At 51.9% G+C, this 24,666-nt stretch overlaps 1 protein-coding gene across 1 annotated transcript in view; it reads right to left on the reverse strand.

The window, feature by feature from the left end:
- Window positions 1-20,603, reverse strand: part of SRCIN1 (SRC kinase signaling inhibitor 1) — a 107,610-nt gene extending 87,007 nt beyond the window's left edge. The window contains exon 1 of the mRNA XM_010585685.1: window positions 20,323-20,603. Within this exon, the coding sequence (XP_010583987.1) occupies window positions 20,323-20,603 (281 nt within the window). The remainder of the gene's footprint in view (window positions 1-20,322) is intronic.
- Between the last annotated feature and the right edge of the window lie 4,063 nt (window positions 20,604-24,666).

The following is a 24,666-nucleotide window of genomic DNA, read 5'->3' on the forward strand; positions in this document are numbered from 1 at the left end:
GTGGTCCTACCTGCTCCATGGCTGTGTGCCCAGGGCAGCGAGAGGCCCCTTCCCTGGGTCTGCCCAGGCTTAACATCCCCGGTGTTTGCAAGAGGCAGGTAATGTACATGAGGGGTCAGACGCAGGAACCAGCTGCAATTCCCAGGGTGGGAGGTGTTGCCTTTCTTTAGCATCAAGCCCTGCCTGGGGTTACGTGATGCTACCAGTGGGCACCAGGGCCTTTGCGAGAGCTCAGGGCAGCCCCAGAGCTTTGCATTGCATGTTTTGTTGCTATACCGATGCAGCACAAGGCATTGCAGAAACAACCTGGATCCCAAAAGCAATGGCTGTCTCAAGAGATTACAGTCCAGCTGCAACACAAAGTTACCTTGAAGACAGTTGGCTGTGTTTGCATAGCCAGCGTGCATTTCAGAGCTGCAAAAGAAACTTTACTTTGACTTCCAGCTCACAGGGGCTGGCAGAAGGCAGCCAGGAAAGGCAGCTCTTACCCCTTAGCCTAACCCTGCCCAGGAGGCAAAACCATCAGTCAGACACCTTCCAGTACCTGATGAACAAAGGGAAACAAAGAATAAAAAGAAGAGATGGGGGCCCAGCAAAGCCCCTCGGTGTTTCTGGCACACTGGTCCCCCATGAAAGCTCATGGCTCTGCCAAGGAGCCTGCAGCCCAGAAGTGATCCCAGGCAGTGCCTGGCCCCATTTCCATGACCCAAAATCAACAGGAGGAAATCACCCAGACTGTTGCAATGAGTGCTGTATTAGGAGATCTTTACCACAGGACAGGAGTATTAAAATGCCACTTGAAATCCGGGGATGCTCAGGTACAGCAATATGCTTTTTCTCTTCTGGTTTCCTCCAGCTAATCCCACCTGCTCTGCATGTGGCTACTGCTTTAAGGAGACTTCAAAAGGCATCACAGCTTTAAAATGTTGGGGAAACCTCCCTAATCTACCTTCTACATCACTAAGTCCCAAGTTCTAAGAAGGCCTCGCAAGCATTAACCCAACAGCTAGAGTCTATCCCCTCAGCATGGGGAATAGCACGATACTTTAAAGCTAAGCAGAGAGGATGATCATACAGTTAAAGAACTGACAGAAAACCTGATAGTCAGGGATCTAGTCCCATCTGCCATATGCTTCCTCTGGGACTCTTCATCTCTATTTTTGGGCGATCCATACTTGCCTGCCGCTGAGGGAAGGTGGGTGGTGGGGAGGCTATCACAAGCTGTTGCGCTTTGCGGGACTTTTTTAGTGTTCTTATGAAAGCTGGGTACCAATTTGCAGAGTAAATTGGATAGCCTCGTCATCCCAAGATGTGTCCATTGAGTACGGTCTGTATGAGCTCTGGCAACCACAGCCCAGTCTGGTTGGGAGCAGCAGAAGCTGCTGGCGACAAGGGCTGAGGAGCGTCGTGGACATCCAGGGCTGGACACCAAGGGGTTCTGCAGACCAGAGCAGTGTGCGCTGCACAGGGCAGGGAGGGGAGGAACCAGGACCTGCCAAACCCTCAGAGTTGGGCAGGTTTGATCTGGCTCCATTCGCAACATCAGTTTCTGACACCAGGACCTGGCACGTTCTCCCTAAAAAGCTCAGAGTCAAGCAGGGAAAGAGCAAGGAGGAGATGAAAGCTTAAAAAAAAAATGTGCTTACATGCTCTCACCCCTAATTCAACCTGTCTAGAAACCAGCTCTCCAATAAGCCCGTTCAATACCACTTGAGTCAAGAAGATGCAGCAGATAAATCATATTCCTGAGATAGAAGAGGCTACAGCCAGAGCCTGGCCATGCGAGTGCAGGGGATGCATGCCAGGCAAGGAGGAGGTAACATGGAAAACCTGTCTCACTGCAGGAGGTTTGCACACCCAGGTTCAGGTTTTTGGGCAACAACCTCACCCACACAGGTGCCGCAGCCGGCACCTGGGTGGCTGGTTGCTTCTCCCCCATCCATCATCCCGCAGGGCCGAAGGCTGCCATTAGCCAAGGAGAAGGGAAGGAGCTGGAGCCATCCTTGCTCTCACGCATAGGTGCCTTCTCTTTTGCAAACATTGCCAATCAGAGAAGAAAGTGGGATGAAAACAGCTCCCGAGGGAGAGCGGGCAGCTGGAGACGGCAGGAGAGGAGGGAGGAGGCAGGGGGAGGAATCCCGAGATGCCTCGCTACCGAGTTCACACTGAGTGGAATTGCTGGCAATTTTGTAACAGAAAAACAATTTGTGTGAATCTTGGGGGAATAAAAAAAAAAAAAGAGCCTGTCAGCAGGGTTGGAGGCAGGAGGGGAGAGGCGATGCCAGGGGCACCATGCACCAAGCGAGGGGCACCACAATGGTGCCCAGAGGCAGGAGAGGAGATCGGACTGGGAACTAAGTCTGCCCAAGCCCACCATGGTGCTCGGCAGCACCCTTCAGCTCCACAACCCATCTGCATCTCAATATCCATCAGGCCCTGCAAGGTGAGCATCCACCCAGCACACCCGGGTGCAAAGCAGCTCCACGCCACTGTCAGCGGTGCCGATAGCCGCCGTGAGTCCAGATCCAGAGGTAATCGCAGACCTCGTTACAGCCAAGCAGCCTACAAAGTATTTTTTCCAGGCTCAATGGAAGAAAAAATTAAGCCCATGCACTATATAGAGCGGCTACACTACAGAAGTTACTGCCTAAGCCTTTAGCTGGCAAAGCCCAAGGATTTCCCCCCAGAGCCAAAGAAGTCATGAACACGTGCACAGACCCCAGGGCAAGGCTGGATCAACGCCGCTCTCCCCACCCGGGCAGGATTGCACCGAGCTGGCGTTAACGATCACGCAACCAAGGTCTGCAAAGAAGCAGAGGGATGGTGTTTATTGAGTCCAGAACTCACCAGAATGACAGATTTAGGGTATTCTGCACAGAAACCAGACCTGTTTGATGGTTGCTCCTGTTGCCCTGGAGACACGACAGGCCTCAGCATTATTTATGCTTTTTCAATGACCAAGACAGCACCAGGATGATATGGCTCATTGATTTCCCTAATGAAAATCTTGGTGAACCATAATGTCGGACCACAAAATAGTGGTGGATCATATGAGCCAAAGAAGAGTCAGCATGAACTGATGTTACACTTGGATGGATCAAAACCAGGATCTTCCCCACCTGCACATGGAGCCAGGGAAATAACTGCAACCCACATGAATGAGCCAGCATTCATCTCCACTGGTGCCAGGAATCCTGGCATCTCCTAAGCCACAGTGCTTTCCTAAGCGATTTTTCCCATTAATGGACCAAACTGCAGAAGAGCAAGGAGTTTCATCCCTCCACCTGATGCTTTGATAAAATGCCTGAAGTACAAAGATCCTAAATCCCAGTAAACCAAGCTCATCACCACAGGCATGCAGGAAGAATGGGTGGGGATGCCAACCCCCTTAAACATCAATAATTACTATGCCTGAAAAATACATACTTTATATATATATATTTAGGAAACCTAGAAGAATAGAGGGGTGGGTGTGGAAAAATTCCAAATTTCTTCTCCCAAATTATCAGCAAACTGCCTCCTGCAAAGCTGACAGTCAGAAACAAAACAGTCATTACACTACAAACCGCTGACGGGAGGGAAGAGAGCTGTCAGGCAGGTTTGTGATTAGATATTAAACACACAAGTCAGAGCTGCAGCCTAAAGAAGAGCAGACCAGGGGGTCAGCGGGAGCTGGGTGGCTCCAGGGAAACCACAGCCCAGCCACAGGCAGCGGAGAGATGCGATGGGACAGTAAAAGCAGACAGAAAGGAGCTCAGAAGATGGCGGAAATGGGCAACTGGGGTGGGGAGTCCCCACTGGCAGTGAAAAAATCCTGGATAAAGCAGGTGGGGAACAAGGGAGCTGTTTTTCTTGGGTTTTCTGGCATCAGGCTGAGTGCGCAGCCAAGACACCAGTCAAAGCACACGCCTAGCTGAGCAGAACCCGCTCTCTGCTTTTTTGGGAGAAGGGCAGGAGCCACAGCGGGCCAGGGCTGTGGAGCAGGGAGACAACCTGGGACCCCCCAGGTTTAGCTGCAGTGGAGGTGTTTGTCTGTCCCCATGAGACATGTCCATCCCTGGCCAGGACGGGATGTGCCAAGGGCTCGGTCCCAGGGGATGGGAGGGATGAGGGTGGCAGCAACCAGCAAACTGCTCTCCTCACTGGGTCTTGCTCTGCCAGGAGCCGCTACAAAACACACCAGCATGGCAAATCCACCCAAGGACACCACAGGTCCATCAGCAAAAGGGACCGACCTTTGCCAGCAGCTCCTGAGCCCGGTTACAGGCAGATGCGACACATCTATTTGCAGCAGAGACCAGCCCTACCTTCAGCAGCTCTGCAGTTTCCATAGCTATTGCACGAAGGCACCACCACTTCCCCAAACCTCCCAGGCGACCCTGCAGGAAGCCAACACAGGTTACAGTGCTGGTCACAGCTTCCAGAAAAAAAAGAAATAAAAAAATAAATAAAACCCATCCAAACTCTGCTTGCAAGCAGCCCCTCACCTGGGTTAGAGGGGATGCTGTTGCAGCTTCACCCATTGAAGCTGCCCGAGCAAACCCCATCCTGCGGCGCTGGCACCCACAGAAGGTGGGGAGGCAGCAGGGAGGCTGATGACACTGGGGTTTGTTTAGTCTGAACGAGAGGAGACCAAGGAAGACATGATGAAAGCCCTCAAAGACATAAAGGGCAGCAGCAGAGGACAGTAATAATCTGTTCTTTGTGTCTGCTGCGGAAAGGACAAGAAATAATGGGCTTAAACTGCAGCAAGGGAGGTTTTGACTAGATGGTAAGAAAAACTTTCTAATAATAAGGACTATTAGAGCCCTCTGACAGACAGCCCAGGGACACAGTGGGATCTCCGTCACTGGAGGCTTTTAAGAACAAGGCAGACAAATATCTGTCAGAAATTATATAGGAATAGTTGATCCTGCCTTGGGGCAGGGGATAAATTAAATTACCTTTTAAGGTCCCCTCCAGCTCTCCCCTTCTGCAATTCCTTGTTAGCTCTGTCACCGAAGGCTGTATGCCTTTAAGAAGAAAGCATCTCCCTAAGAAAACAAGCACATCTATCATCAGAAAAGTGCTGTCATTAGCAAAGCTAACAAGGCCAGTGCACAGAGCTGTGCAGAGGTGAAGACCCACCAACCCAGGCACAAAGATGCAGGATTGATTTGCTCAACGAGCAACTGGTCACCCCGCGAAATGGGGCACTGACTCCCTGCAAAGGTGTCTGGGAGGAGAAACCCTCAGCCAGGGCAGGAGCCTTGGGCAGCAAAGTCCAGAGGTAAAGGAGCCCTCCTGGAGGAAAGGACTCTTAGATTAAGCAAAGTATTTCAGACAGGGGGAAAAACACACTATAAGGCAAGATTTTTTTTTTTTTGCTTGACCACTCTTTAGCACATTCTAGGAGTGTTTAGTTCCCACTGGCTTGAGTAATGGCATGGCCGAGCTCTGGCCCAGCATGCCAGGAGTATCTAGAGCTACAGACGAGCTCTGTCTATCCCAGGAGATGTACCCACATGTGGGAAGAGGCTGCCTGGAGACTAGCAGGACTGATTTGCAGTTTAGAGCATCCAATTGTGCAAACAGTGACAGGATTTCCCTTCTCTTTCAAAGAAGAGCTCTTTCTTCATGTCAGCTATTTAGCATAAAGCGAACAAGCGAGCCAGACCCATCTCCCACCTCCTGTAGCCTTTATTCCCCACTGAGCCGCTTGTCAGCTGTTTGCTGATCGGGTGCATAACTCTATCTGGGAGCGTTATCTCATGCAGGGCCGAGGAAAGGGCTGCCTGACCCTCCCTGGGGGCGGGGGGGGGGGGCACCCTCCCCCCACCAGGCCAGCATGGGATGTATATTCTTGAGGTCCAGGTTGGCTGTCTGTTTGGGCATTTTGGAGTGGTTTATGGCCAGGCTGCAGACAGCAGGGCTGCAGCCGGTCCCTCTTGCCCAGCCGGCAAAGGGGGGGGACCGTGCTGATGGGCTCAGTGCCTTGCCAATGCCATCATACAATAAATCTGCAGGGTTCTCTGGAGATAGCTATCTAGACATGGGAGAGGTTGGGCACAGCTTCCCAAGGGACCTGCTAGTGAGTCTGGAGCCTGATGAGACACCCAGGGAGCCTGGGAGGGAAGGGGGACAGTGACTTACCTGCAGCCCAGCAGCAAGTCCCTAGTAAAGCTAGGAAGACACCACTAACTTGGGTACCTCTCTTGTCCCAGGCTGGCACACCGACCTCCTCCTGGGTCTGAGACAGGAGACAAAAACCAGCATTTAGCAGTAACCTCCGTTCTGGCCATGAAGGCTCCCATGTGTCCCTGCCCTAACAAAAGTGGCTGAGTTTTTTCCAGGCACCTCCAACCTCCATAAGGAGGCACTAATGCCTCAGACCAGGTGGGATTCCAGATCCAGGGCAAAAGACAAACCTACCTGGGACCTTTATGGGTCTCACCAGCTTCTGTCTATGCAGGAATCCTGCAGGACTGGGGATATACATATACTTACACACAGGTGTTGCTGCAGGGAGCAGCATCTGCACACCAAACTGAAGCATGCAAGCACACTCGAGTGCTTCCACCAAGCAGCATGTGGACCCTTTGGCACCCACACATGCTCCCAGGTTGTGGGGCCACTGCTGCTTCAGTCCCTCCGCCTCTGGAGGGTGATGCTGTGAATGAGAATCAGGTGCAGGCAGGGCCATGGGGAAAAGCAGGTACCTGGTCACTATAGAAACCGGCTGCAGGAGGATGGAGAGGAGGGAGATGGGGTGCAGATCCCCACCACGCTGCTTCCCCAAGCAACACCATCTTCCCTTGGCCCTGAGCTGACAGCCCCCACCAGCCATGCTGGTTTTGAATCACACAGCTTACTGGAACCAGCTCTCCCTGCCCAGGGATAGAGATAAGGCACAAGGGGTGGTGCAGGCTTTGTGGCTCCCCGATGAGATATTCAGCCTCCCCAAGCCTTGGGGCTTCACCTCTGTAGCAAAGAAAAACAGCCTTTCCCTGCCAGGTTGCTCTGAATACAAATTTATCGATAGCTGCTTGTGATGGATATATGGCAGGGGGTGGCAGCACTGCCCAAGATGAGCATGGCATAACTTTGGGCAGTAAGCAGTGTTAAAGGAGTACACAACCCACCAGCCCCAGCCTTCTCCTCCCCAGTTTCAACCTGGGATATAGCCAGGAGGACATGAAACATCCAGCCCAGGCTGGGGTCTGGAGCAGTTCAGTGAGCCTGGAGACAGGGAATGCAATGAGCACAGCCCCCACTCCTCCAGAAAGCTCAGGGCATTTCACAAACCCTCATTAGCAAAGCCAGGAGCAGGGTGATGGCATTATTACTATTTTAAAGGAGGGAAGGGGGCGAGAGATGGGGCAGGTGGCATATGGTACGTGACTCCCAGCCCATTGCCCTCCTTCCCTCGGCTGCCCAGCCGTGGGTATTGCAGCCCTACATATGCGATCAAATCACCGTGACCTACAAATTAGCTTCTAGACCCATTTTATGCTAAATGGTGTAGGAATACAACAGACTCTGGCAAGACTTCAAATTAAGGCTGCCAATTAATGATCCTCTTGGGGCTAATTAAATATTACTTTCCATAGCACTTTTCCCCTCCCCTAAATACTTTGCCAACTACTTCCAGAGCCAGCACAACACAGCTGCCTGGGGCAGATGGCAGCAGCCACAGCGTGTGGGGACCCTCCGTGGTACCCAGGCGGGCACCTCTGCATCCACACACCCTTTCAAGTTCTAACACAGGCTGAAATGATTTGATTTTGGAGTGATCAGTGGGTAAATTGGCCTTGCAAGATTTCAATCAATGGTCCCCTGAAGTCAAGAGCTTGCAATTCCTTCTACTTTGACTGAAATGCCTTTAAAGATGTGAATTATACAAGCAGAGAGATGACGGGGAGTGATGGGTGGCAGATTCTCACCTGTCTAGATCAGCAGGTGACAACAGGTCCCTGCACTACAGGCTCCTGCGACAAGGCAGCAATGCCTGCAGGTTTAACCCTGCCACGAGCCACACAGCAAGCAACAGCTTTTTCTTCTCCCCAGAGTCTCCCTGACCCAGTTTTGGGGTCTCTGGAAGGCCAAGGGCACACACACCATGCAGCAAGAGGAGACCTCAGGGGACTCACCCCACAGCAGCATCAGCAATTCCCCTTCACGCCAGCCTTCTGTCAGGGAGGACAAGACTTGGGAAATTAGAGAAAAAACAAAGCTCAGTGAGAACACGGCTGTCCAAACAGCCTTCCTCCTCGCTCCCAGCAAGATGCCAAATGCTGCTGGCAACTCCCAAAACCAGGGAGTTACAGCACCAGCACTGGGAGCAGCAGGCTTGCAGGAGGGTCAATAGCCAGGAGTGCTTCAAAACATTTTGCAGATTACAAAATGGAAGCCGGCAGAGGAAAAGCTGCATTTCCAAGGATGCTCAGCTAGCTGAAAAATGCTGAAAGTTGGGTTTGCCTGCAGACAGCCAAGGGCCATCACCAGTCTGGTCCTGGAGTTACACCTACAGGCACTCAGAGTGACCCAGCCTTTCCCAAAACACAGAAGCTCCAGTGAAGCAGCAGTATCCCCAGGTAAACGTGCCCAACACACACCTGAGTCTGCAGAAAGCCTGAAACCATTGCTCTGCATAGAGCAAGGTTTGGGGCTTTATTTTTTTTAAAGCACATTTTTAGTTCAAAAGCTGCAACAGCACTAAAGAGCAGAAGTGCTGCAAGGAGGCAGAGCCAGGAGAAGTGGGGCATGGGGGTGCTTCCCCGAGCTCCTGTGTTCTCCAAATTCAGCTCTGGAAACCAAACAGCTCCCACGGCCTCCAAGCAGGCAGAAGACAGGCATTGGCAGAGGGCAGCATGTGCGGGAAGCCTCCCTGCCCGCAGCCCTGCGGGCAAATAAAGGGCATAGTCCCCTGAGCTGGCAGCCAGGGCTGCTGGCCAGTGCTAAGTCACTGAGACAAATTTTAAAAGGGTAGAAGGGGAAAAGAAAAAAAAAAAGCAGGAAAGAAAAGAAGAAAGAATGAGAGATGAGAAAACATCTCGGCTGGTACAGCCAGCCCTTGAGCCCCAGGAGAGCATCAGCTACTGGGCTTCTCCTCCCGTTTCCATAGCAACACAATTTGGTGCTCTTTAGAAGAGCTCGCTCCCCTCTCTCCCCCAGTTAATTTTATTTCGTGTTTTGAAATAAAAGTGGTTGATATGGCTTTTGTCTCAGGAGCCTCATGGGTGGGGGGAGAAAAGGAAGAATATCAGCAGATCTGAAGGGGCTGCAGAGGGGAAAGGGGGACCTGGACCCACCACCCCACCCCCAAAATCGGCCATCCTGGAAAAGCAGCTTTGCTGGGTCCATCAAGTGCTCCTGGGCTAAGGCCCATTGGGGTGCTGCCTGTGAATCGCAGGGTGGTCTCCTCCCTTAGAGGTGACAGGCTGGAGATGGGTGCCAGCCCCATCACTCACCCCCTGACCTTGGGAAACACCCCAGGACCTCGACTCCCCTCATGTGAGCTGGATGCCACCCCCCTCCTTTTGCCCATCCCATCCCTCCACGCAGGGCAGACCCACCTCTGGCCGTGCGGATGCAGTGCTCCCCCCCCAGCACCCATCCCACGCAAACAGGAGCGCCCACCCCCAAGGACCCAGCACAACACCCCAAGTCCAGCCACGATATATTGTGTGCAATAAAGAACACAGTGGCTGCCACCCTGAGCCCTCCTGCTCCAAAAATCCTCCCTTTCCCAGATAGACCTCCAGGCTGGGAGCAGGGAAGGAGCTGAGAGACACAGAGCCAGCACAGCCAGGTAGTAAGAGCACAGACCACCCCCTTCACCTTTACAAGGTATTTCCTACACCAGAAACACGCATCGGAGCTGCCCTTCCCCAACACTCGCCCACAGGACCGGGACCTGCCGAAATCCACGCACGCAGACCCACGGCTGCTCGGACTCGGAGCAGGGATGCACACTCAGCCTGAAGCTGCTGCTCAGCTCCTCGCGAGCATTCGGGCTAATGAACGCAAATGCATCTGTTAGTTGCTAACAGTAGGGCTGTTTGGGAATGTTTTGATTCAATATTTTTCATAGAAAATTCCAACTGGTTGAGATTGAACTCGTTTGCCTGAAATAATTGATGTGGAGAAGTTTTCCAGTTAAAGGAAAAGGACTGAGAAGAAACGTGTTGGAATTTTACTTCTTTTAAACTATAATACATTGTATTTCACAATTTAATTTATAGGGAAGGAATGTTAAGAGAGATCAAGTCAATGTTTTGAAGTGGTAGGAAGAAAAATATTTCAGTAATCAGATAGCTCTGTGGATTTTTCCACTGACTTTAAAAAAAAAAAAACACACAAAACACTAGACACCTTTTTTATCCCAACCAAGAATGGGAAAACACTTTGAAATCTCAGTCCTTGTAGCAAAAAAGCTGCCCACCCCCAGAAAGCACCCTGGTAGTGACCAGCCAGGGCAGGTCCCAGCCCGGATGAGGGTCTCAGCAATCCTCCACCTCCAAACCCCACCACAGCCACCACAAGGCACTGGGTGCTGCAGGTGTCCGAGTGGCTTTATGGGACCCATCAGGTCCCTCAGAGCTTTGCTTGAAGGAAGCCTCAGGCTGGGCAGGGGGAGAAGCTCCTGTTTCATCCCAACCTCCAGGCCCACCTCGGTCACGGAGCAGGGTCTGGCAGCAGGAGGGCAGGCAGCAGCTCCAGGATGGGGAAGGGGGCAGGAGAAAAACCTTGCCTCTACAACAGCCCTGACCTCCTGCTCTGCCACCACATCCCTTACTGCCAGGTGACACAGCCACCATCTCCCTTGGGAGAAGAAAAAAAAAAAAAAGCAGCCCCTGACCCCATACATTACCCTACACAGGGAGAAGGCAGGATGCTGCCCAGCCCACCCCCGCCTCCAGCACCGCAACACCACCACCTCTCAGCTAAAGCACAACGGAGAAAGTGAGCAAAACCCACGCATTTCTGGGCACCAGCCCCCCTACCTGAGACGAGCAGACCCCCGGAGCAGCAGCAGGAGCACAGGCAGCACAGTCCTGCCTGCACTTACCGGGCAGATATTGCCACCGTGTGGGCAGGGCTCGCAAGCACCAGCTGCAGCAAGTCAGGGAAAATCCTGAAAGCTCTTAATTAGGTTCCTCCTTGATAAAAAAAAAAAAAAAAAAAAAAAAAAATTAAATTGTCCCTGCCGACCCGGGAGGTTATTGCTGTGCAGCCCCTCCTGAGAGCAGTGCTGGTGCTGCGGGGCGAAGCAGGAGCTGATGCAGCGAGAGCATCGTCACCCCACGTTTTGCATACCCCATGGGCTTGTGGCTCTTCCTAAAGCAGCCGTGAAGGGTGACGGAGGAAATAAGTCTATTATCAGCCGGTTTAATTGCACTGAGTGGGGTCCTCAGCTCCCCTGGGAAACAGTTCACGGGTGGGGAGGGCAGCGGCCAGGTTGAAAACTCCTGAGAGCAAAGGGGGAAAAGGGTGGGGTGGAAAATAAAGATGCGCTCAAGGTTATGCAGAAGGCTGGAGGGACAGCTCTGCCTGCTGCCTCCAAGAGACCCCGGAGCAACCGCTCTCATCTCTGCTTGCTGGAGCTGGGGACCCCACGACTGCCTGTGCACATGCTTGGGAAAGGGATGAGACAGAACAGGGAACGCTTTTGCATGCAAGAAAAGACTAGCTGGCCTGCTGAAAACACCCCGCAGGTCTGGGTGCTTGTAACATGCTGGTAAGTAGCACCCAGGGAACAGGATGGGTGTCTTTGGGCCAGAAACCTGGCAAAGCGAGGAGCAAAAGTCAGCCTGGGCATTGGGGAGCTCCCACTCAGACTCCTTCATCTCTCAGATTGCTGCATGGGGACACATCCAGAAAGGAGAGGTGCTGGGGGACCCCTCTTCCCTCTCCCAGGGAAATGTTGCTAGCCAAGAAACACGGAAAACTGCGAGGCTGTCGGACGGCGAGGGCTGCCACGGAGAACAGCCATGGTCCCTCCTGGCTTTAAAGCCTATGGGAAAGTATAAATAGCAGTCAAAAAGCTGCTGCTACATGAGCAGATGGATTAAGCAGAGTTACGGGAGAGATATATATATCTCTGTACATATAAACGTGTGCGTACGTGTGTGTGTGCTCAGATATACAGTCCCCGCTAAAGCCCCCAGATCATACATGGGACCGGGAAGGGACTTCGTGCTCCGACTTCATTTCTCTGCCTTTATAGTTGCCAGAAAACACTCGGGGGGATATGACTGCAGGACTGAGGCTTTGGGAGATTGGGAAATGGTAATAATAGCTTATTTATTTGTTTTTATAGATTTTTCATTTAATAGCTTGTTTGTTTTATTTTTAAACACAACCGTGCTGAAATGGGATTGGGGTGGGAGCAGGGCACTGGCCGTCTCCTGAGGAGAAGCAAATGCAGAGGAGGAAAAGGCATGGAGCAGGATAGAAAGGGGAAGGGGAGCGTGGGGAATGAAAGGGAGAGCTGGGGGCCTCCGGGATAAGGTACAGAAACAGTTCGGGGCTCCCTCCATCAGGGCAGAGATTGCACCTGAAGCAAAGGGTCAGGAAACCCGTCCCTGCCAGCGACTGGGGGAACTCAATATGTCCAAAAACCACCAAGAGGGTGCTAAAAAACCAACCCCAGGGTGATGTTGGGGTATCTGCGTCTTCAGACCCAGCTGCACAGCCCTGGAGAAGAGCTGCACCACTCTCAAAAAAACAGATCTTGTGCATCGAAATGTTTTATCAGCACCATTTTTATACTGGTTTAGTTATTTCAACAATAAATTTTCCACCATAACAGCCAAAATGGTGCAAACGCCGATGTGGACATGCATAGGCAGAAATCAAAGCGCTGCAGTTTATTCCACTTCCCAGCAGCCGAAGGTCTCTCGGTCGGAGAAACCTCGTGGTAGCCTCCCGGTCCCAGGGGCTTTCTCCCCCCCCATGCTGTAGCTCCCGCTCGGCCACAGGGCTGTGGCAAAGGGACACTCGGAGCACGAGCGGCCCCGCAGGCTGTGACCGCAGCAGGCGTTGGGATTTGCACCCTGATCTCCCATGCTGCTGTGCTGGGCTGAGCCTCTGACCGCGTGTCCCCATGGACGGCCGCGTGGGACCCAGACCCAGCACCCCTCGCATGCGCGTCTCCAGCCCCTCCATCATCCTGAGCAGCGGCTTTGCCTTGAACTAACCCGGCTGCTTTGCTCCAACGCGGCCCCTTTTGCCGGCAGAGCACCCAACTCTGGCAGCGAGGCAGGGAAGAGGAGCGAGGCGATTCTCCAACCACCTCCAGCACCTCGTGGGTGACCGGATTTGCAACCGAAAGCAGTAAAAGGGTGCTACAAGGCAGGGGTCTGCTGTGAGCTTCCCCCCGGATCACAGCCCAGCCCGGCAAAGCACTGTGGGACTGCTGCAAATCAGCAAGGGGGACTGGTACAAAACACAGGTGCATAAATGCAGAACAGCCTATGTGGGTCCAGGAGAAGTCCAGCCTCACAAGGACAACCCCACGCTAATGCTTTCGCAATAAATTCAACAGCAGCTTCTTTCTAGCAGGCTTTTGGTAGGCATTTGACCCAACTCCAGTCAATCTAACATCGTTACACTGCAGTTAATGTCAGTTTGAAAGTGCTTTTATAGCTGAAACGCTGCTGTACTTAATGTAAACACCGAGGTTATGAGGATTCTTGCATTGACACGGGGAGGTTGTACTGATTAGCTTAAATCACTGTCATGTGGTATTAGTTAAAAGGATGTAAAAAGCAGCGTCTGAGGCCTCGTCTGCGCTGCAGAGCGGGGCTCGTTGGGGAGGAAGGAAGCGACAGGGCTCCTGCCACCGCTATACCCTCGGAGACCCGGGGGTAGGTGCACGTACAGTGATAGATAAATTGGGGATTTTTTGCAGGGAGACAGGGATGCGTTTGTTATGACAGTGAGAAAAAGCACACCGAGACCAGCGCTGCCAACACACCCATGCTGGGACCCCAGCACTCCTGTACGGGGACCCCAGAAGCTCTGGCATGGCAAAGACCCCCAGGGCTGGGAAGGTCCCGCGGGTGATGCCGGCAATTTCTGGAGCCCATCCCGGCGGGATCCTCGTCCTGCCGTGCACGGGTCTCCCCAGTCACCCCGCAGCACAAGGCAGGGACATGGCTTCTGTCCACGGGTGCCCAAGGTCACCAAGAAAAACCATCGCAAAGCAGAAGTACGGTGCCCCGGGACTGTGGCCACCTCCGTGAGGGACCGGTGGCCCGTCCCTCCATCCAGGGAGCATGAAGGAAAAATCCTCCAGCACGAGCAGGGTCTTTGGGCCCCTCAGCTGGGCTTTGGCAGGTGACGGACAATAGGAAACGGGGCTTTGGGGAAGTTTTCTGGTTGATCTGGGTGGAGCCAGGATCAGACCCTCTGCAGGGACGATGTCCTGTAGGAAATCGGGTCGCTGGAGCTGTATGCAAGGGCTGCAACGGGAGGTCGCTGCTTTTCGCTGGCAGGTCTGCGCCTCGCCGGGCACCCCCCGAGGGTGGCGGAGCAGGGTGGGAGCACTGGAAACCCTCCCCACCTCAGAAAATAAACCACCAAATTGCATCCCCACCCTCACTCCAAACATCGTCTCGGTCCTCTGCCCACAGTCCCCCAGTGTGTCCCCTCCAGGCCGGGGCATCGCCTCGACCCCCATCTTCGCCTTGTCCACTGGGAAAACGCAGCAACATCCTTCCACTGCTGGGGTGGGGTTTTTTTGAGAACATTTATAAAGATCTCATTGTTGAAAGGAAAAATGGGATCTCCTTTCCTTTTACCTTCCAGGGCAGCCCTAACCCCTCTCCCCTCGTACAAAAACACACAGGAAAGGGGTTTCTTTTCTGCTTGATTAGATTCAAAGGGATCTTTGTCTGGGGGTAGGTAGAGAAAAGCCCTCCCCCACCTCCCTTTTGACCCTCAAGACTCTGTCTGGTTTTGTTTTAAACCAAGAGAGACAGAGCTACACCCTTGGGATGTTATAAATATATATACCAGGAGGATGGGGGGGGTGGCGTCATTCCATTTTCCTGGATGGCAGCTCCAATCTGGCCGACCTCGCGTTTCTCCTCCGATCTCCGGAGCACAAGCCGGGCTTTGCCTCCAGATACACGGGGGTTTCCCCAGAAGCAGCCCCCCTCCCCCTAAAAGCCTCTGCTCTCCTTCAGTTGCCATGTTATTTAATTATTCCTAAAGGCTCCTCAAGAAGAAAAGCCATCAGCAGGGTCGGATCAGCACTGGGGGGGGGGTTGCAACCCCCCTGGTCTGGGGGGGGCACCGGGAGGGTCCTTCTGCCCAGGGGAGCTGCTCCGGTACCCCTCACCCATCCCAAAAGAGATCACAGGGCTCTGCGACAGCACATTAAATTATAGATATGCACACGTGGACATACGTGCTCCATGCGAGTGGCTGAGTACGTATGTGCATACATACGTGAACACCCATAAAACACAGGCGAACACAGCTGCACACATTACTACCTACAAAAAGTTTGTAATGCAGAAAACACACCATGTACTACTCCCTGATACCTTTTTTCCTGTCCAGATTTTTATCACATTTCAAAAAAAAAAAAATCTATTTTGAAAACCACGTACCTTGCCTTATCTTTACTGGCAATTAATTTCAAGGAGGGGTATCCAATTTTGACAAGGACTCTAAACATGTTAATATTTGAAGAGGGGGAAAAAAAGTATGACATTAATTATTCAGGTATTAGTAGGCATGCTGACAGCATAGCCCAAACGATTTTCTGTCGCAAACTGCTATTAACAGGGGGGTTTTCTCCTCCATGGAAGTATTTTACAAAGACTTCGTACCACCGTTTTTCTTGAAAAAGTGCTGAAATTTTCATTATAATTGTAGGAGCAGTAAGGATTAATAATGAAAATAATGGGAACCAGAGCACACAATAGATGCGAATCTCCCCTGTAATCGTGTGACTAAAAACAAAACATGCAATATTGCAAATTGTGGTGGGGGAGTGAAACCACCCTTATGGGGTCCAGACCTGCACCCCGGGGTCCTGCACCCCAGGCACACACATCCCGTGTGCTTGCCCCCCGCCATGCACCCTTGGGGTCACATCCAGCCGTACACCCCCTATTCTGTCAGATGGCTGGAGATAGGACGAGATGAAATGGCCTCAAGTTGCGGCAGGGGAGATTTAGGTTAGATATTATGAAAAATTTCTTTACTGAGAGGGTTGTCAGACATTGGAATAGGCTGCCCAGGGAAGTGGTTGACTCACCATCCCTGGAGGTATTAAAAAAGCGAGTAGACAGGGTACTCCAGAACATGGTTTAGTGGGCATGGATGATGGTTGGACTCGATGATCTTGAAGGTCTTTTCCAACCTAAATGATTCTATGATTCTATGCCTGCCCCCCACCCAGCACCGCAGGCAGGACTGGTAGGGGTGGACATTGCCAACTGGATGGGGATTTCCCCCCCACCGAGCAGCACAGCTGGATGGGCCACAGCTGGGGGGAGCACAGCTGGTGCCACCCCGGGTTCACAGAGTTCATGCTGCTGAGATTTTAGGGCGAGATAGCGAAAGCTGACACCCAGGGAACCCCCCCGGGGGGCCAACAGCCGGCCCTGCAGCCCCTGCCACCTCATTAGGGACCCCCACGGAGGGGGGACTGGGGGGGGGCAGCCAGGTGACACGCCCCTTCCAGCCAGCCCAGGGCCGCATCCTGCCCAGCCTCGCTCCCCCGAGGATGCTGCTCACCAGCCAGCACTCCCTGGTCGCCTTCTCCATCCCCAGTTCCCTCAGTGCTGTTTCCTCTTCTCAGCCCTAAAATAAAGGAAAGAAGGAGGGAAAATGGGGGTGTCGTGGCATCATCCTGCCCCACAGCTCTGCCAGGGCCTGTCCCCACCCGGGGTGGGTGACGGGTGCCCACCGGCCACCCTCAAGTGTCACCCAGTGTCCCTGGGTTGATTTGGGGGTGCAAGAAGCTTTCATGTATGAATATTTCCCTTGGGGCACCTTTCAGAGCAGGGAATCCCAGCTGGATAAATGCAGGGGAAAATAGGAATTAGCAGGAAAAAAAAAAAAAAAAAAATATATATATGCAGGTAAAGAATGGGAGTTATTTGCAGGGTGGAAGGAAGGGAAGGGAGCTCTGTTTCTGCAGGGCACCTGTGGTCCTGCAGGCACCCAGAAGGACATGGAATGGGGCAGAAGCACACACTCACATCTCCAAAACCTCCCCGCTCCCCCCAGGCCCTCCCTACCTAGTCAGAGGTTATTCACTTCCACATGTATTTATGTATTTCTGCCGTTGGGCACTGGCGGGGAGTACCTGAGCACTGGCCCAACAGGGAGAACGGCAGCAGAGGGGACAAATGCTGGACACCCACAACTCAAAATAACCCTGTTTCCCAGAAAACCACCTTGGCTCAGGGTTTTCCAGCCTGGAAGCAGCTGCTGAAGGGCTGGGGAGGGGAGATGGCAGGACCCCGCACCTCTGGCCTCCCCACGGTCCCGCCGGTTTTCAGGGGACGAGCTGGTCCCACACACGCTTCGTCGGAGTCTCCTGCTCCCCAAACCCAGACCTCGGTGGCTTTGGATTGACCTTTCTCCCTTTTTACTGACGTTTCTGTTCATGCAGCGCTGGGAAAAGTAAGCCCAGGATCTGTGAGCGAGATGCTAAGAATATATAAAATTAGTTAGAGCTAAGAATATAAAATTATAAATCTAACAGCAGCATTTTTTGTTCTTTTCCTTTTTTTATCTGCCAAAGTCATCCCTGATGAGAAGTTAAAGAACAGTTCAAAAATAATCCTCAACTCGGATCTTCGCTGCGAGTCAAGGAGGGCTTTTCATTATGTTAGAAACCACAGACAGCAAAACGTGGGCCTCGATGCTTCGGATCCAGCACGCTGCTCGGGGAGGATTGATTTCAGAGCACATCCCGATGGGTCACTTCTTTTTTATGACGTGCCGCTTGCATGCAGGATCCCAAGTTTCCAACGCAATGTCTTCAATTATTTGGGGGGGGTTAACCACTGTAACGAATGGTTAATTACAAGCAGTCGCCCAGGCAGTTGCTGGTATTTCCAGCTGATTAAAAGGCTGGATGAGCCCAGTGCGTAAAACTGTAGGAAAAAATTGAATTTAAGGTAAACACTCAGAGTGTGCAGGGCCCCAGCGTGCAGAGGGGCCAGATCCTGCCGGGGAGAGGGAGCGGATCTGGGCACGCCGCGGGGAGGCTGAGGGGCAATCGGGGTGAAAAGGGGGTAAAACGGGTCAGAAGGCTGACGCTGCCCTGACCCCCACACACACTTTCTGGGACCCCCAAACCCCTCCTGGGGGAGCAGCCCCTGAGGTGGGAGACCCGCGGGGGTCACCCCAGCACTTTGGGGACCCCCTGCCCCCCCCCCACCCCACAAACCCGGCCTGATCCGTGCTGTTTGCCGGGCAGGGCTGTGCGAGTCAGGCCAAAGGCAGAATTTAATGGCACTTTCCATCTCCCCTCCCCACCGCCCCCGGTCCGGGAAGGGGAGCGGAGCAAAACCACGCACCAGCCCGGAGTAGGGAGAGCGGCTGGATCCTGCCCCGGCCCCAAAACCTCCTTTTTCTGACAAAGGACAGGCGAAATCCTCCCCCGGTTTTGGGGAGGGGGAGGAGGATGAGCACAGTTTCCCATATGGCCTCATTTAGGGTAATTTCTTTCAATTGCTAAAAGCATAAACTCCACCTATTGAGCCCGTAGATTTATATGGAACAGCTGAAGGATCCTCCAAAGCACTTTGTGGGCTGGCCAGGACCGCCGGCTCCCACCTTCCAGAAAGGTTGGCGGATAATTTTTTTTTTTTTTTTTTTTTTTTAAAAAAACCCTTTTTTTTCCTTTCCCCCCCCCCCCCCGCTTTTTTTTTTTTGTTGGTTTTTTTTTTTTTTAAGAGAGATATTGATAACATGGGAGTTAGAAAGAGCCTCATAACTCACAATAAACCCTTGTCCATTCTCTTCTATTGACTACATGTAAACATGGTAAATGAAAGGCCTTTAGTGACACTTAATCCCTCACCCCCCGCCCCGCTTCGCCCCCCCCTCCCTCCCTGCCCCCAGCCCAGCCTGCCCTGGGAGGGGGTTACGCTGCTTTTTTTCTCACAGCTTGCTGTTTTACTGAGCCCCTCCTCTGCTATCTAATTTATCATTAACACCCTGACACTAAACTAAATAAATGCAGCGGCTTCCCTCGACTCCCCCCACACCTTGCTCTGGGGCTCCAGATTTTTTCCTCCCTGCCCCAGAGTTTTTTGGGCATGAACCAGCTGCAAATCTACAGGCTGGAGGGGGGAGATGCTCAGAGCCCCCTCCCCGGCAGGTCCCGTGCTGGTCCCTGCAGATAATTAACATCATTATTAAATTACCTTCTTTAAAAGATAATAATAATAATAATAGCGGGGTCATTTGGCTGCGATTAGACCCGGTGCGGTCTCGCCAGGGTCGCTGCCTCCTGCCCAGGCTTTGCCTCTCGAAATTTTAAATGTTTTTAAATGGGAGTCATTTTGAGTTGGATTCTTTTCCTCCCTGCCAGAAAGGAGGAGGGAAAAGAATAAAAAAAAAAAAGCTGCAAATAGGTTTGAAGCACCGCATTCATGATTTGCAGATCGATTTTCTGGTGTAATTTGGGTTTCAGTGATTTTTAAGGATGGAGGGGGTTTTTACCTGGCCTCCTGCAGAAGCGAGGTCATCAGATGATTTTGTGGCAATCAAATAATACCTAGTTATTAATCACAACTAATGAGGTCCTGACTGGGAGTGCGTTCCGTTTCTCTTTCCATTTTTCTCGGTTTGGAGAGATAATCTTTCTCGCTGTGAAAGAGACGGGTAAATGCTTCCCGGGTCAGAATTTCAACCTTCCCAGCTCATATCCAAAATATCAGAGTTTAGGCCCCTTTCAACACTTTGCACAGATAAAAACCACTTCGAGTCTTTGGGTCGCTCGTTCTGATCTATGTTGGGGTTTGTGTTTGGATCTGGCTCTACCAGTGCTGCTCCAACAGGATCTTCCAGTCTTTGGCTGTGTTTTGCTTTGGCAGATTTGAAAATATATCTGGAGCGCTCCTTCCATAAGGGGCACTAACTCCTGAGGCCCTCAAAATAGAAACACATGTTTGGGGAACAGTCTCTGGCCTACAAATTAGAGGGAAAGAGCTATTGATTTCCGATTAAATGTTGAGGAAAAAATGTTTCTTTGGGGCAAAATTTGTCCACAGAAACACTCGCACCCACCCCCCCCCAGAGCAGCCGAGCACACGCGTGCACAGTCACAGTCACACGCTCCCACATGGGACGGACACACACGTGTCGCTCCGCACAGCTGTACAGCACGGAGGGTTGTCGCCGTGCGGAGCCGAGGACGTGGCCGCAAACACGCGGGGACACGCGAACACGCCGGCGAGCGAGCACGGAGCGGGCGCGCGCGTCCCACGCAGGTCCTGCGCGCAGAAGAGCGCCGGGCCCGCGAGTGGGTGCGAGCGGAGGAGCGCGCTTTCCGAACCACGTAAATAAACACAGGCGGCCAGATGTGCGCGGCCACAGCTGTACGTAGACCAGCGGCACAGGCTGATACACGCTCCTTCCATGGCACGCCGGCACACGCGCAACCTCTGTGGGTGCGTGCACACACACGTGCCCTGGGTGTACAAATGCACGACACGCACCCCCCCTAAAGCGAGCACCCCCGAGAGCACCCACACCTCCCACACACATGGGTGCACACCAGCCAACCCACCCACACCCCCCGCCCCGGCACACACCCACAAAAAGGGCCGAATATCAGCCAGTTCTGTAAAAAAAAAAAGGTATTTATTTCTCAGCCTAGATTCCATATTGCACGCAGGAATTAACACTTTCATCGTCATATACTTACAACAACTTCAAATAAATAAAGGTACAGTAAATCTAAACAGAAAACCCAATACATGGCTGGAAAAGGCTCTTTCCTCCCCTGGGTGGTTATTTTTAAATGCGTGTTTTAGGCCAGGGTGTGGGGGAAAGGCAGCATCGGCCTCTGGATGTGCCCAGCCTGGGGAAATAACTCCCCTCCCCATCCACAGCACCCCTCAAAAATAAATTATCCCTGGGCAGAAGCATCCCTGGATCTGGGGGTCCAGCAGAGAAGCACCCATGAAGTGACCGACATTTTTAAACCCACTGGATGGGGACAGAGGGATGGGAATTTTTAATCCAGCAACACAAAGAGAGAGCAAAGGTCCCTGAAACCCCCATCCCCAAAATAAACCCTTACAAACCGTGATTACAAAGCACCACACCGTATCCAAGCTGAGATTTTTCCTGAGTCTAAAGCAGGCTGCATTTTTAAAAGCAGCACCCTTTCATAAAAGTTTTTTTTTTTTTTTTTTTTTTTTTACAAGATACTTTCGGTTTTCTCCTACCTAGACAAACATTTTTATGGAAACAAAACAAAATAAAACAAAACAGAACAGGTTTTGCTTCTTTTGCACCCGTTTGGAAATAAAGCAATGTCACTAATGTCATTGTAAAGGTGCCTTTATATCCTTTTTGCTGTCCTGGCAATGCGAGTTGATCTTTTGCTCAAAACCAGAACTAGTTTGTATCACTCGAACCGCTCCCTCCTCCCGGCTCACTGTGTCCCGCAGAGGTATTGCTTCTTCCAACCAACTACCGCTTGGGTTTGTTCATTTTTTAAGTCCAACCCAGGCTATTTCAGATAACAGTTTGGGTTTTCCTTTTTTTTTAAATTTTTTTTTATTTACTTTCAATGCGTCGCCACCCCCCTCTCCAGTCTCTCACTGGGGGATTGCTAGGAAGATTACTTTCTCTTTTTTTTGGATCGCTTAATTGCCTTGAAACATGTTTAAAATCAAATGGGGAGGGGATTATTATTATTATTATTATTATTATTATTATTATTATTTGCTGTGAACGGGATGGTTCTGCTGCTTGAGGAGCCATTCAAGGTGTGTTTGTGTGGAAAGTTTTGAGGTATTTTGTATTGTATTCACAGCCCTGCTACAAGCCCCTTGCATTATATACAGATATCTACACCTACACACGCACGTACGTATGTGTGCGAGCAGAGAAATACGTACGGGCATACAATGTCTGCGTGTGTGCACACATACCGTGTATTAATAGCTGTGTTTTCCACACACCCACATGTACATATGCATATATACACAGAGATAAATATCCGTGGACCTGCACACGCGGAGGTGCCCGCCTGCCCGCTCACCCACACACCCCACGCACGCACTTTCCGAGGTGATTATATCCCTTAGAAAATATTCCTGAGTTATTTGGCTGTTCCTGCCCGCGGCAGACGGAGCTGCAGAGTCTGGGGTTTGCTGCTTTTTTTTTTAATATATATAATTTTTTTTTAATTTTTTTTTTTTTTTAGCATTCATTCCCAGCGCGGATCTCCGGGGATTTTTTTCTGCCCGGTCTCCGCGGGCGCGGAAAGCGGCCGCCCGCTTTGTGCGGCCGGGGCTCCCTCCCACGGTACCGCTCCGTCCCACCGACCCCGCCCGTAGTTTATTTTTAAATTTTATTTTTCCTAGAAAATACATTTTTAACCCGATCCGGATTTGGGGGAGTCGCGGGCAGAAAGCGAACGATCGTGCTCCGGGCTCGGTAATTACACGGAAAACGGGCACGGTTCCCCCCTCCCCGCCCCACGCGTGTCCCCTTCCCTCTCCCCCGCTCTGCCCTGCGGGTCCCCCCCGGCGGGGGCAGGCCGAGGGGAGCAGGGGGGTTGGGGGGGAGGTGGGGGGCAGAAAAAAAAAAAATCATTTGCGTGATTCCTGTGTGCGCACCCCGAGACAGCGATGCGGAGGAAAACTCCCCGAAATCGGCTTTTCTCGCTCCTACACACTCGCAGGGTTTGGAGTTGGGGTTTAGGGTGGTTGGGTTATTTTATTTTTTTTTTTGGTAACCGTCCACGGCTACGGATATAAAACCTGAATATTTCGGAGACAGAAGAAATCCCCCTCTTTTGCTCAGCATGGGAGGAACGGGAGGTGGGGTGAAGTAAACAAAAAAACGCAGTTAACCAAAAACTCGCTAAAAACCCAAGTAAAACAAACATTGCTTTTAGCAACAATTCACCATCTCCAAGAAAAACAGCGCTTAATAGATACAAAATACGCTTGACCTTAAAAATGTCTTTTTTTTTTTTTAACCCACTGATGGAATTAAACCAAAAAAAATCAAAACGGGCCGTGCCAGATCTGAATATTTTCTTTTGAATTCTGCGATGATTCTCCTTGCCCCCCCCTTCCCCTTCCCTTTCAGCAAGGGACACTCTGAAGGGATTTTTGTGGGGGAACTAATTTTTGGAGGACTGTGGGGGAAAAACAGAAATCCCCGAGCGGGCACTGCGTGATCCCCGGCCGTGGGCTGCGAATATTTTCTGTTGCAAAGAAGGGGGAGAAAAAGAAACACCACTACCCCCCCCCCCAAAAAAAAAAAGAAAAAAGAAAAAAAGAAAAAAAAACACATCAGCTTTGATTTGCCTAATGTTTCCAAAACAGAGCGCACTTCAGAGAGTCCGTCGGGCTTTGATGCCAGAGCGGGGTGGAAATCACATCAGAAATAGTCAAAAGAGCCAGTTACAAAGCCACTGGTTTGCAAGAAAAGTTAAACTGGGATATGATTTCCTCTGCAGAGGAGAGAGACATTCCCTCCGCATTCTTCCCCGCATTCCACTCCGGAGCTCGGGAGAGATCAAATTGTCCATCTGTACTCTATTGCTAATGCTCCTGGATCCTATTTCTTCTGCCCGTAAAGCTTTTACAGGCCTGCTACCTTCAGGCTATCGGAGTTAGGGTTATTATCCAGCAAACAACTCACTTTTTTCTTTTTTTTTTCTTTTTTTTTTTAATATACGTGCAGCAGTTTCAAATAACTTCCTCTCAAAGCCTCCTGTTTTCTTTTAGCAAACAGAATTTCCTGGTCTTTTTAAAGTTGGTGTTTTCTTCCTGTCTCTTAAGTAGACAGAAAACATTACATTGCTATTAATATAGTTATTTGGAATAGCTGCTCCCAATTTCGCCGGGATTGCCTCGGACCGACAAGGAGTGTTTATGCTGCGTGACATCATTATTTCTCTCTGCGTGTGATTATTATTAGTTTAACCCAACGCATTTATGGAGGAAAAGGGAAGAAATTGGATCTATTCTTTCCTCGGTTTTTTTGGCATGGGGGGGTGGGCAAGGGGGGAGAAGGGCCGGCTGGAGCGGGGGACGGGGGGCTGCGCCCGGCCGGGACGAGCCCCTTCCCTCCCCTCCGAGCTGCGCGTTTCATCCCAAATCCCTGTGCCGGGAATCACCCGTGGCTTTTGGCAGCGGGGCGGGGGGGGGGGGAGGCGTCCCTCCGCCCCCCCTCCGCGGCCCCGGGGTTTGATGGCGTCTTTTAGCTTCGTCCCTTAAAACTCATCGCGAAACCAACACTGGACCCTGGCACAGACACGGACTCCCCCCAGATTCCTTCCCCCGCCGGCCAGAGGGGGGAACCCCCCCCCCCGTCCTCCCCCCAGCCGAAGCCGTGCACACAGTCACTCGCCTCCCCCCCTCCCCAAAACGCTCCCGCACCCCCCGGATCCCGCAGGGCTCCTCCGGGCCTCCACCTCCCCGCCCGGGAACCCCCGGGGGCCCCCCCCACAAA

Source organism: Haliaeetus leucocephalus, unplaced genomic scaffold (genome assembly GCF_000737465.1).
Source record: "Haliaeetus leucocephalus isolate CR32 unplaced genomic scaffold, Haliaeetus_leucocephalus-4.0 Scaffold110, whole genome shotgun sequence".
Lineage (NCBI taxonomy): Eukaryota > Metazoa > Chordata > Aves > Accipitriformes > Accipitridae > Haliaeetus > Haliaeetus leucocephalus.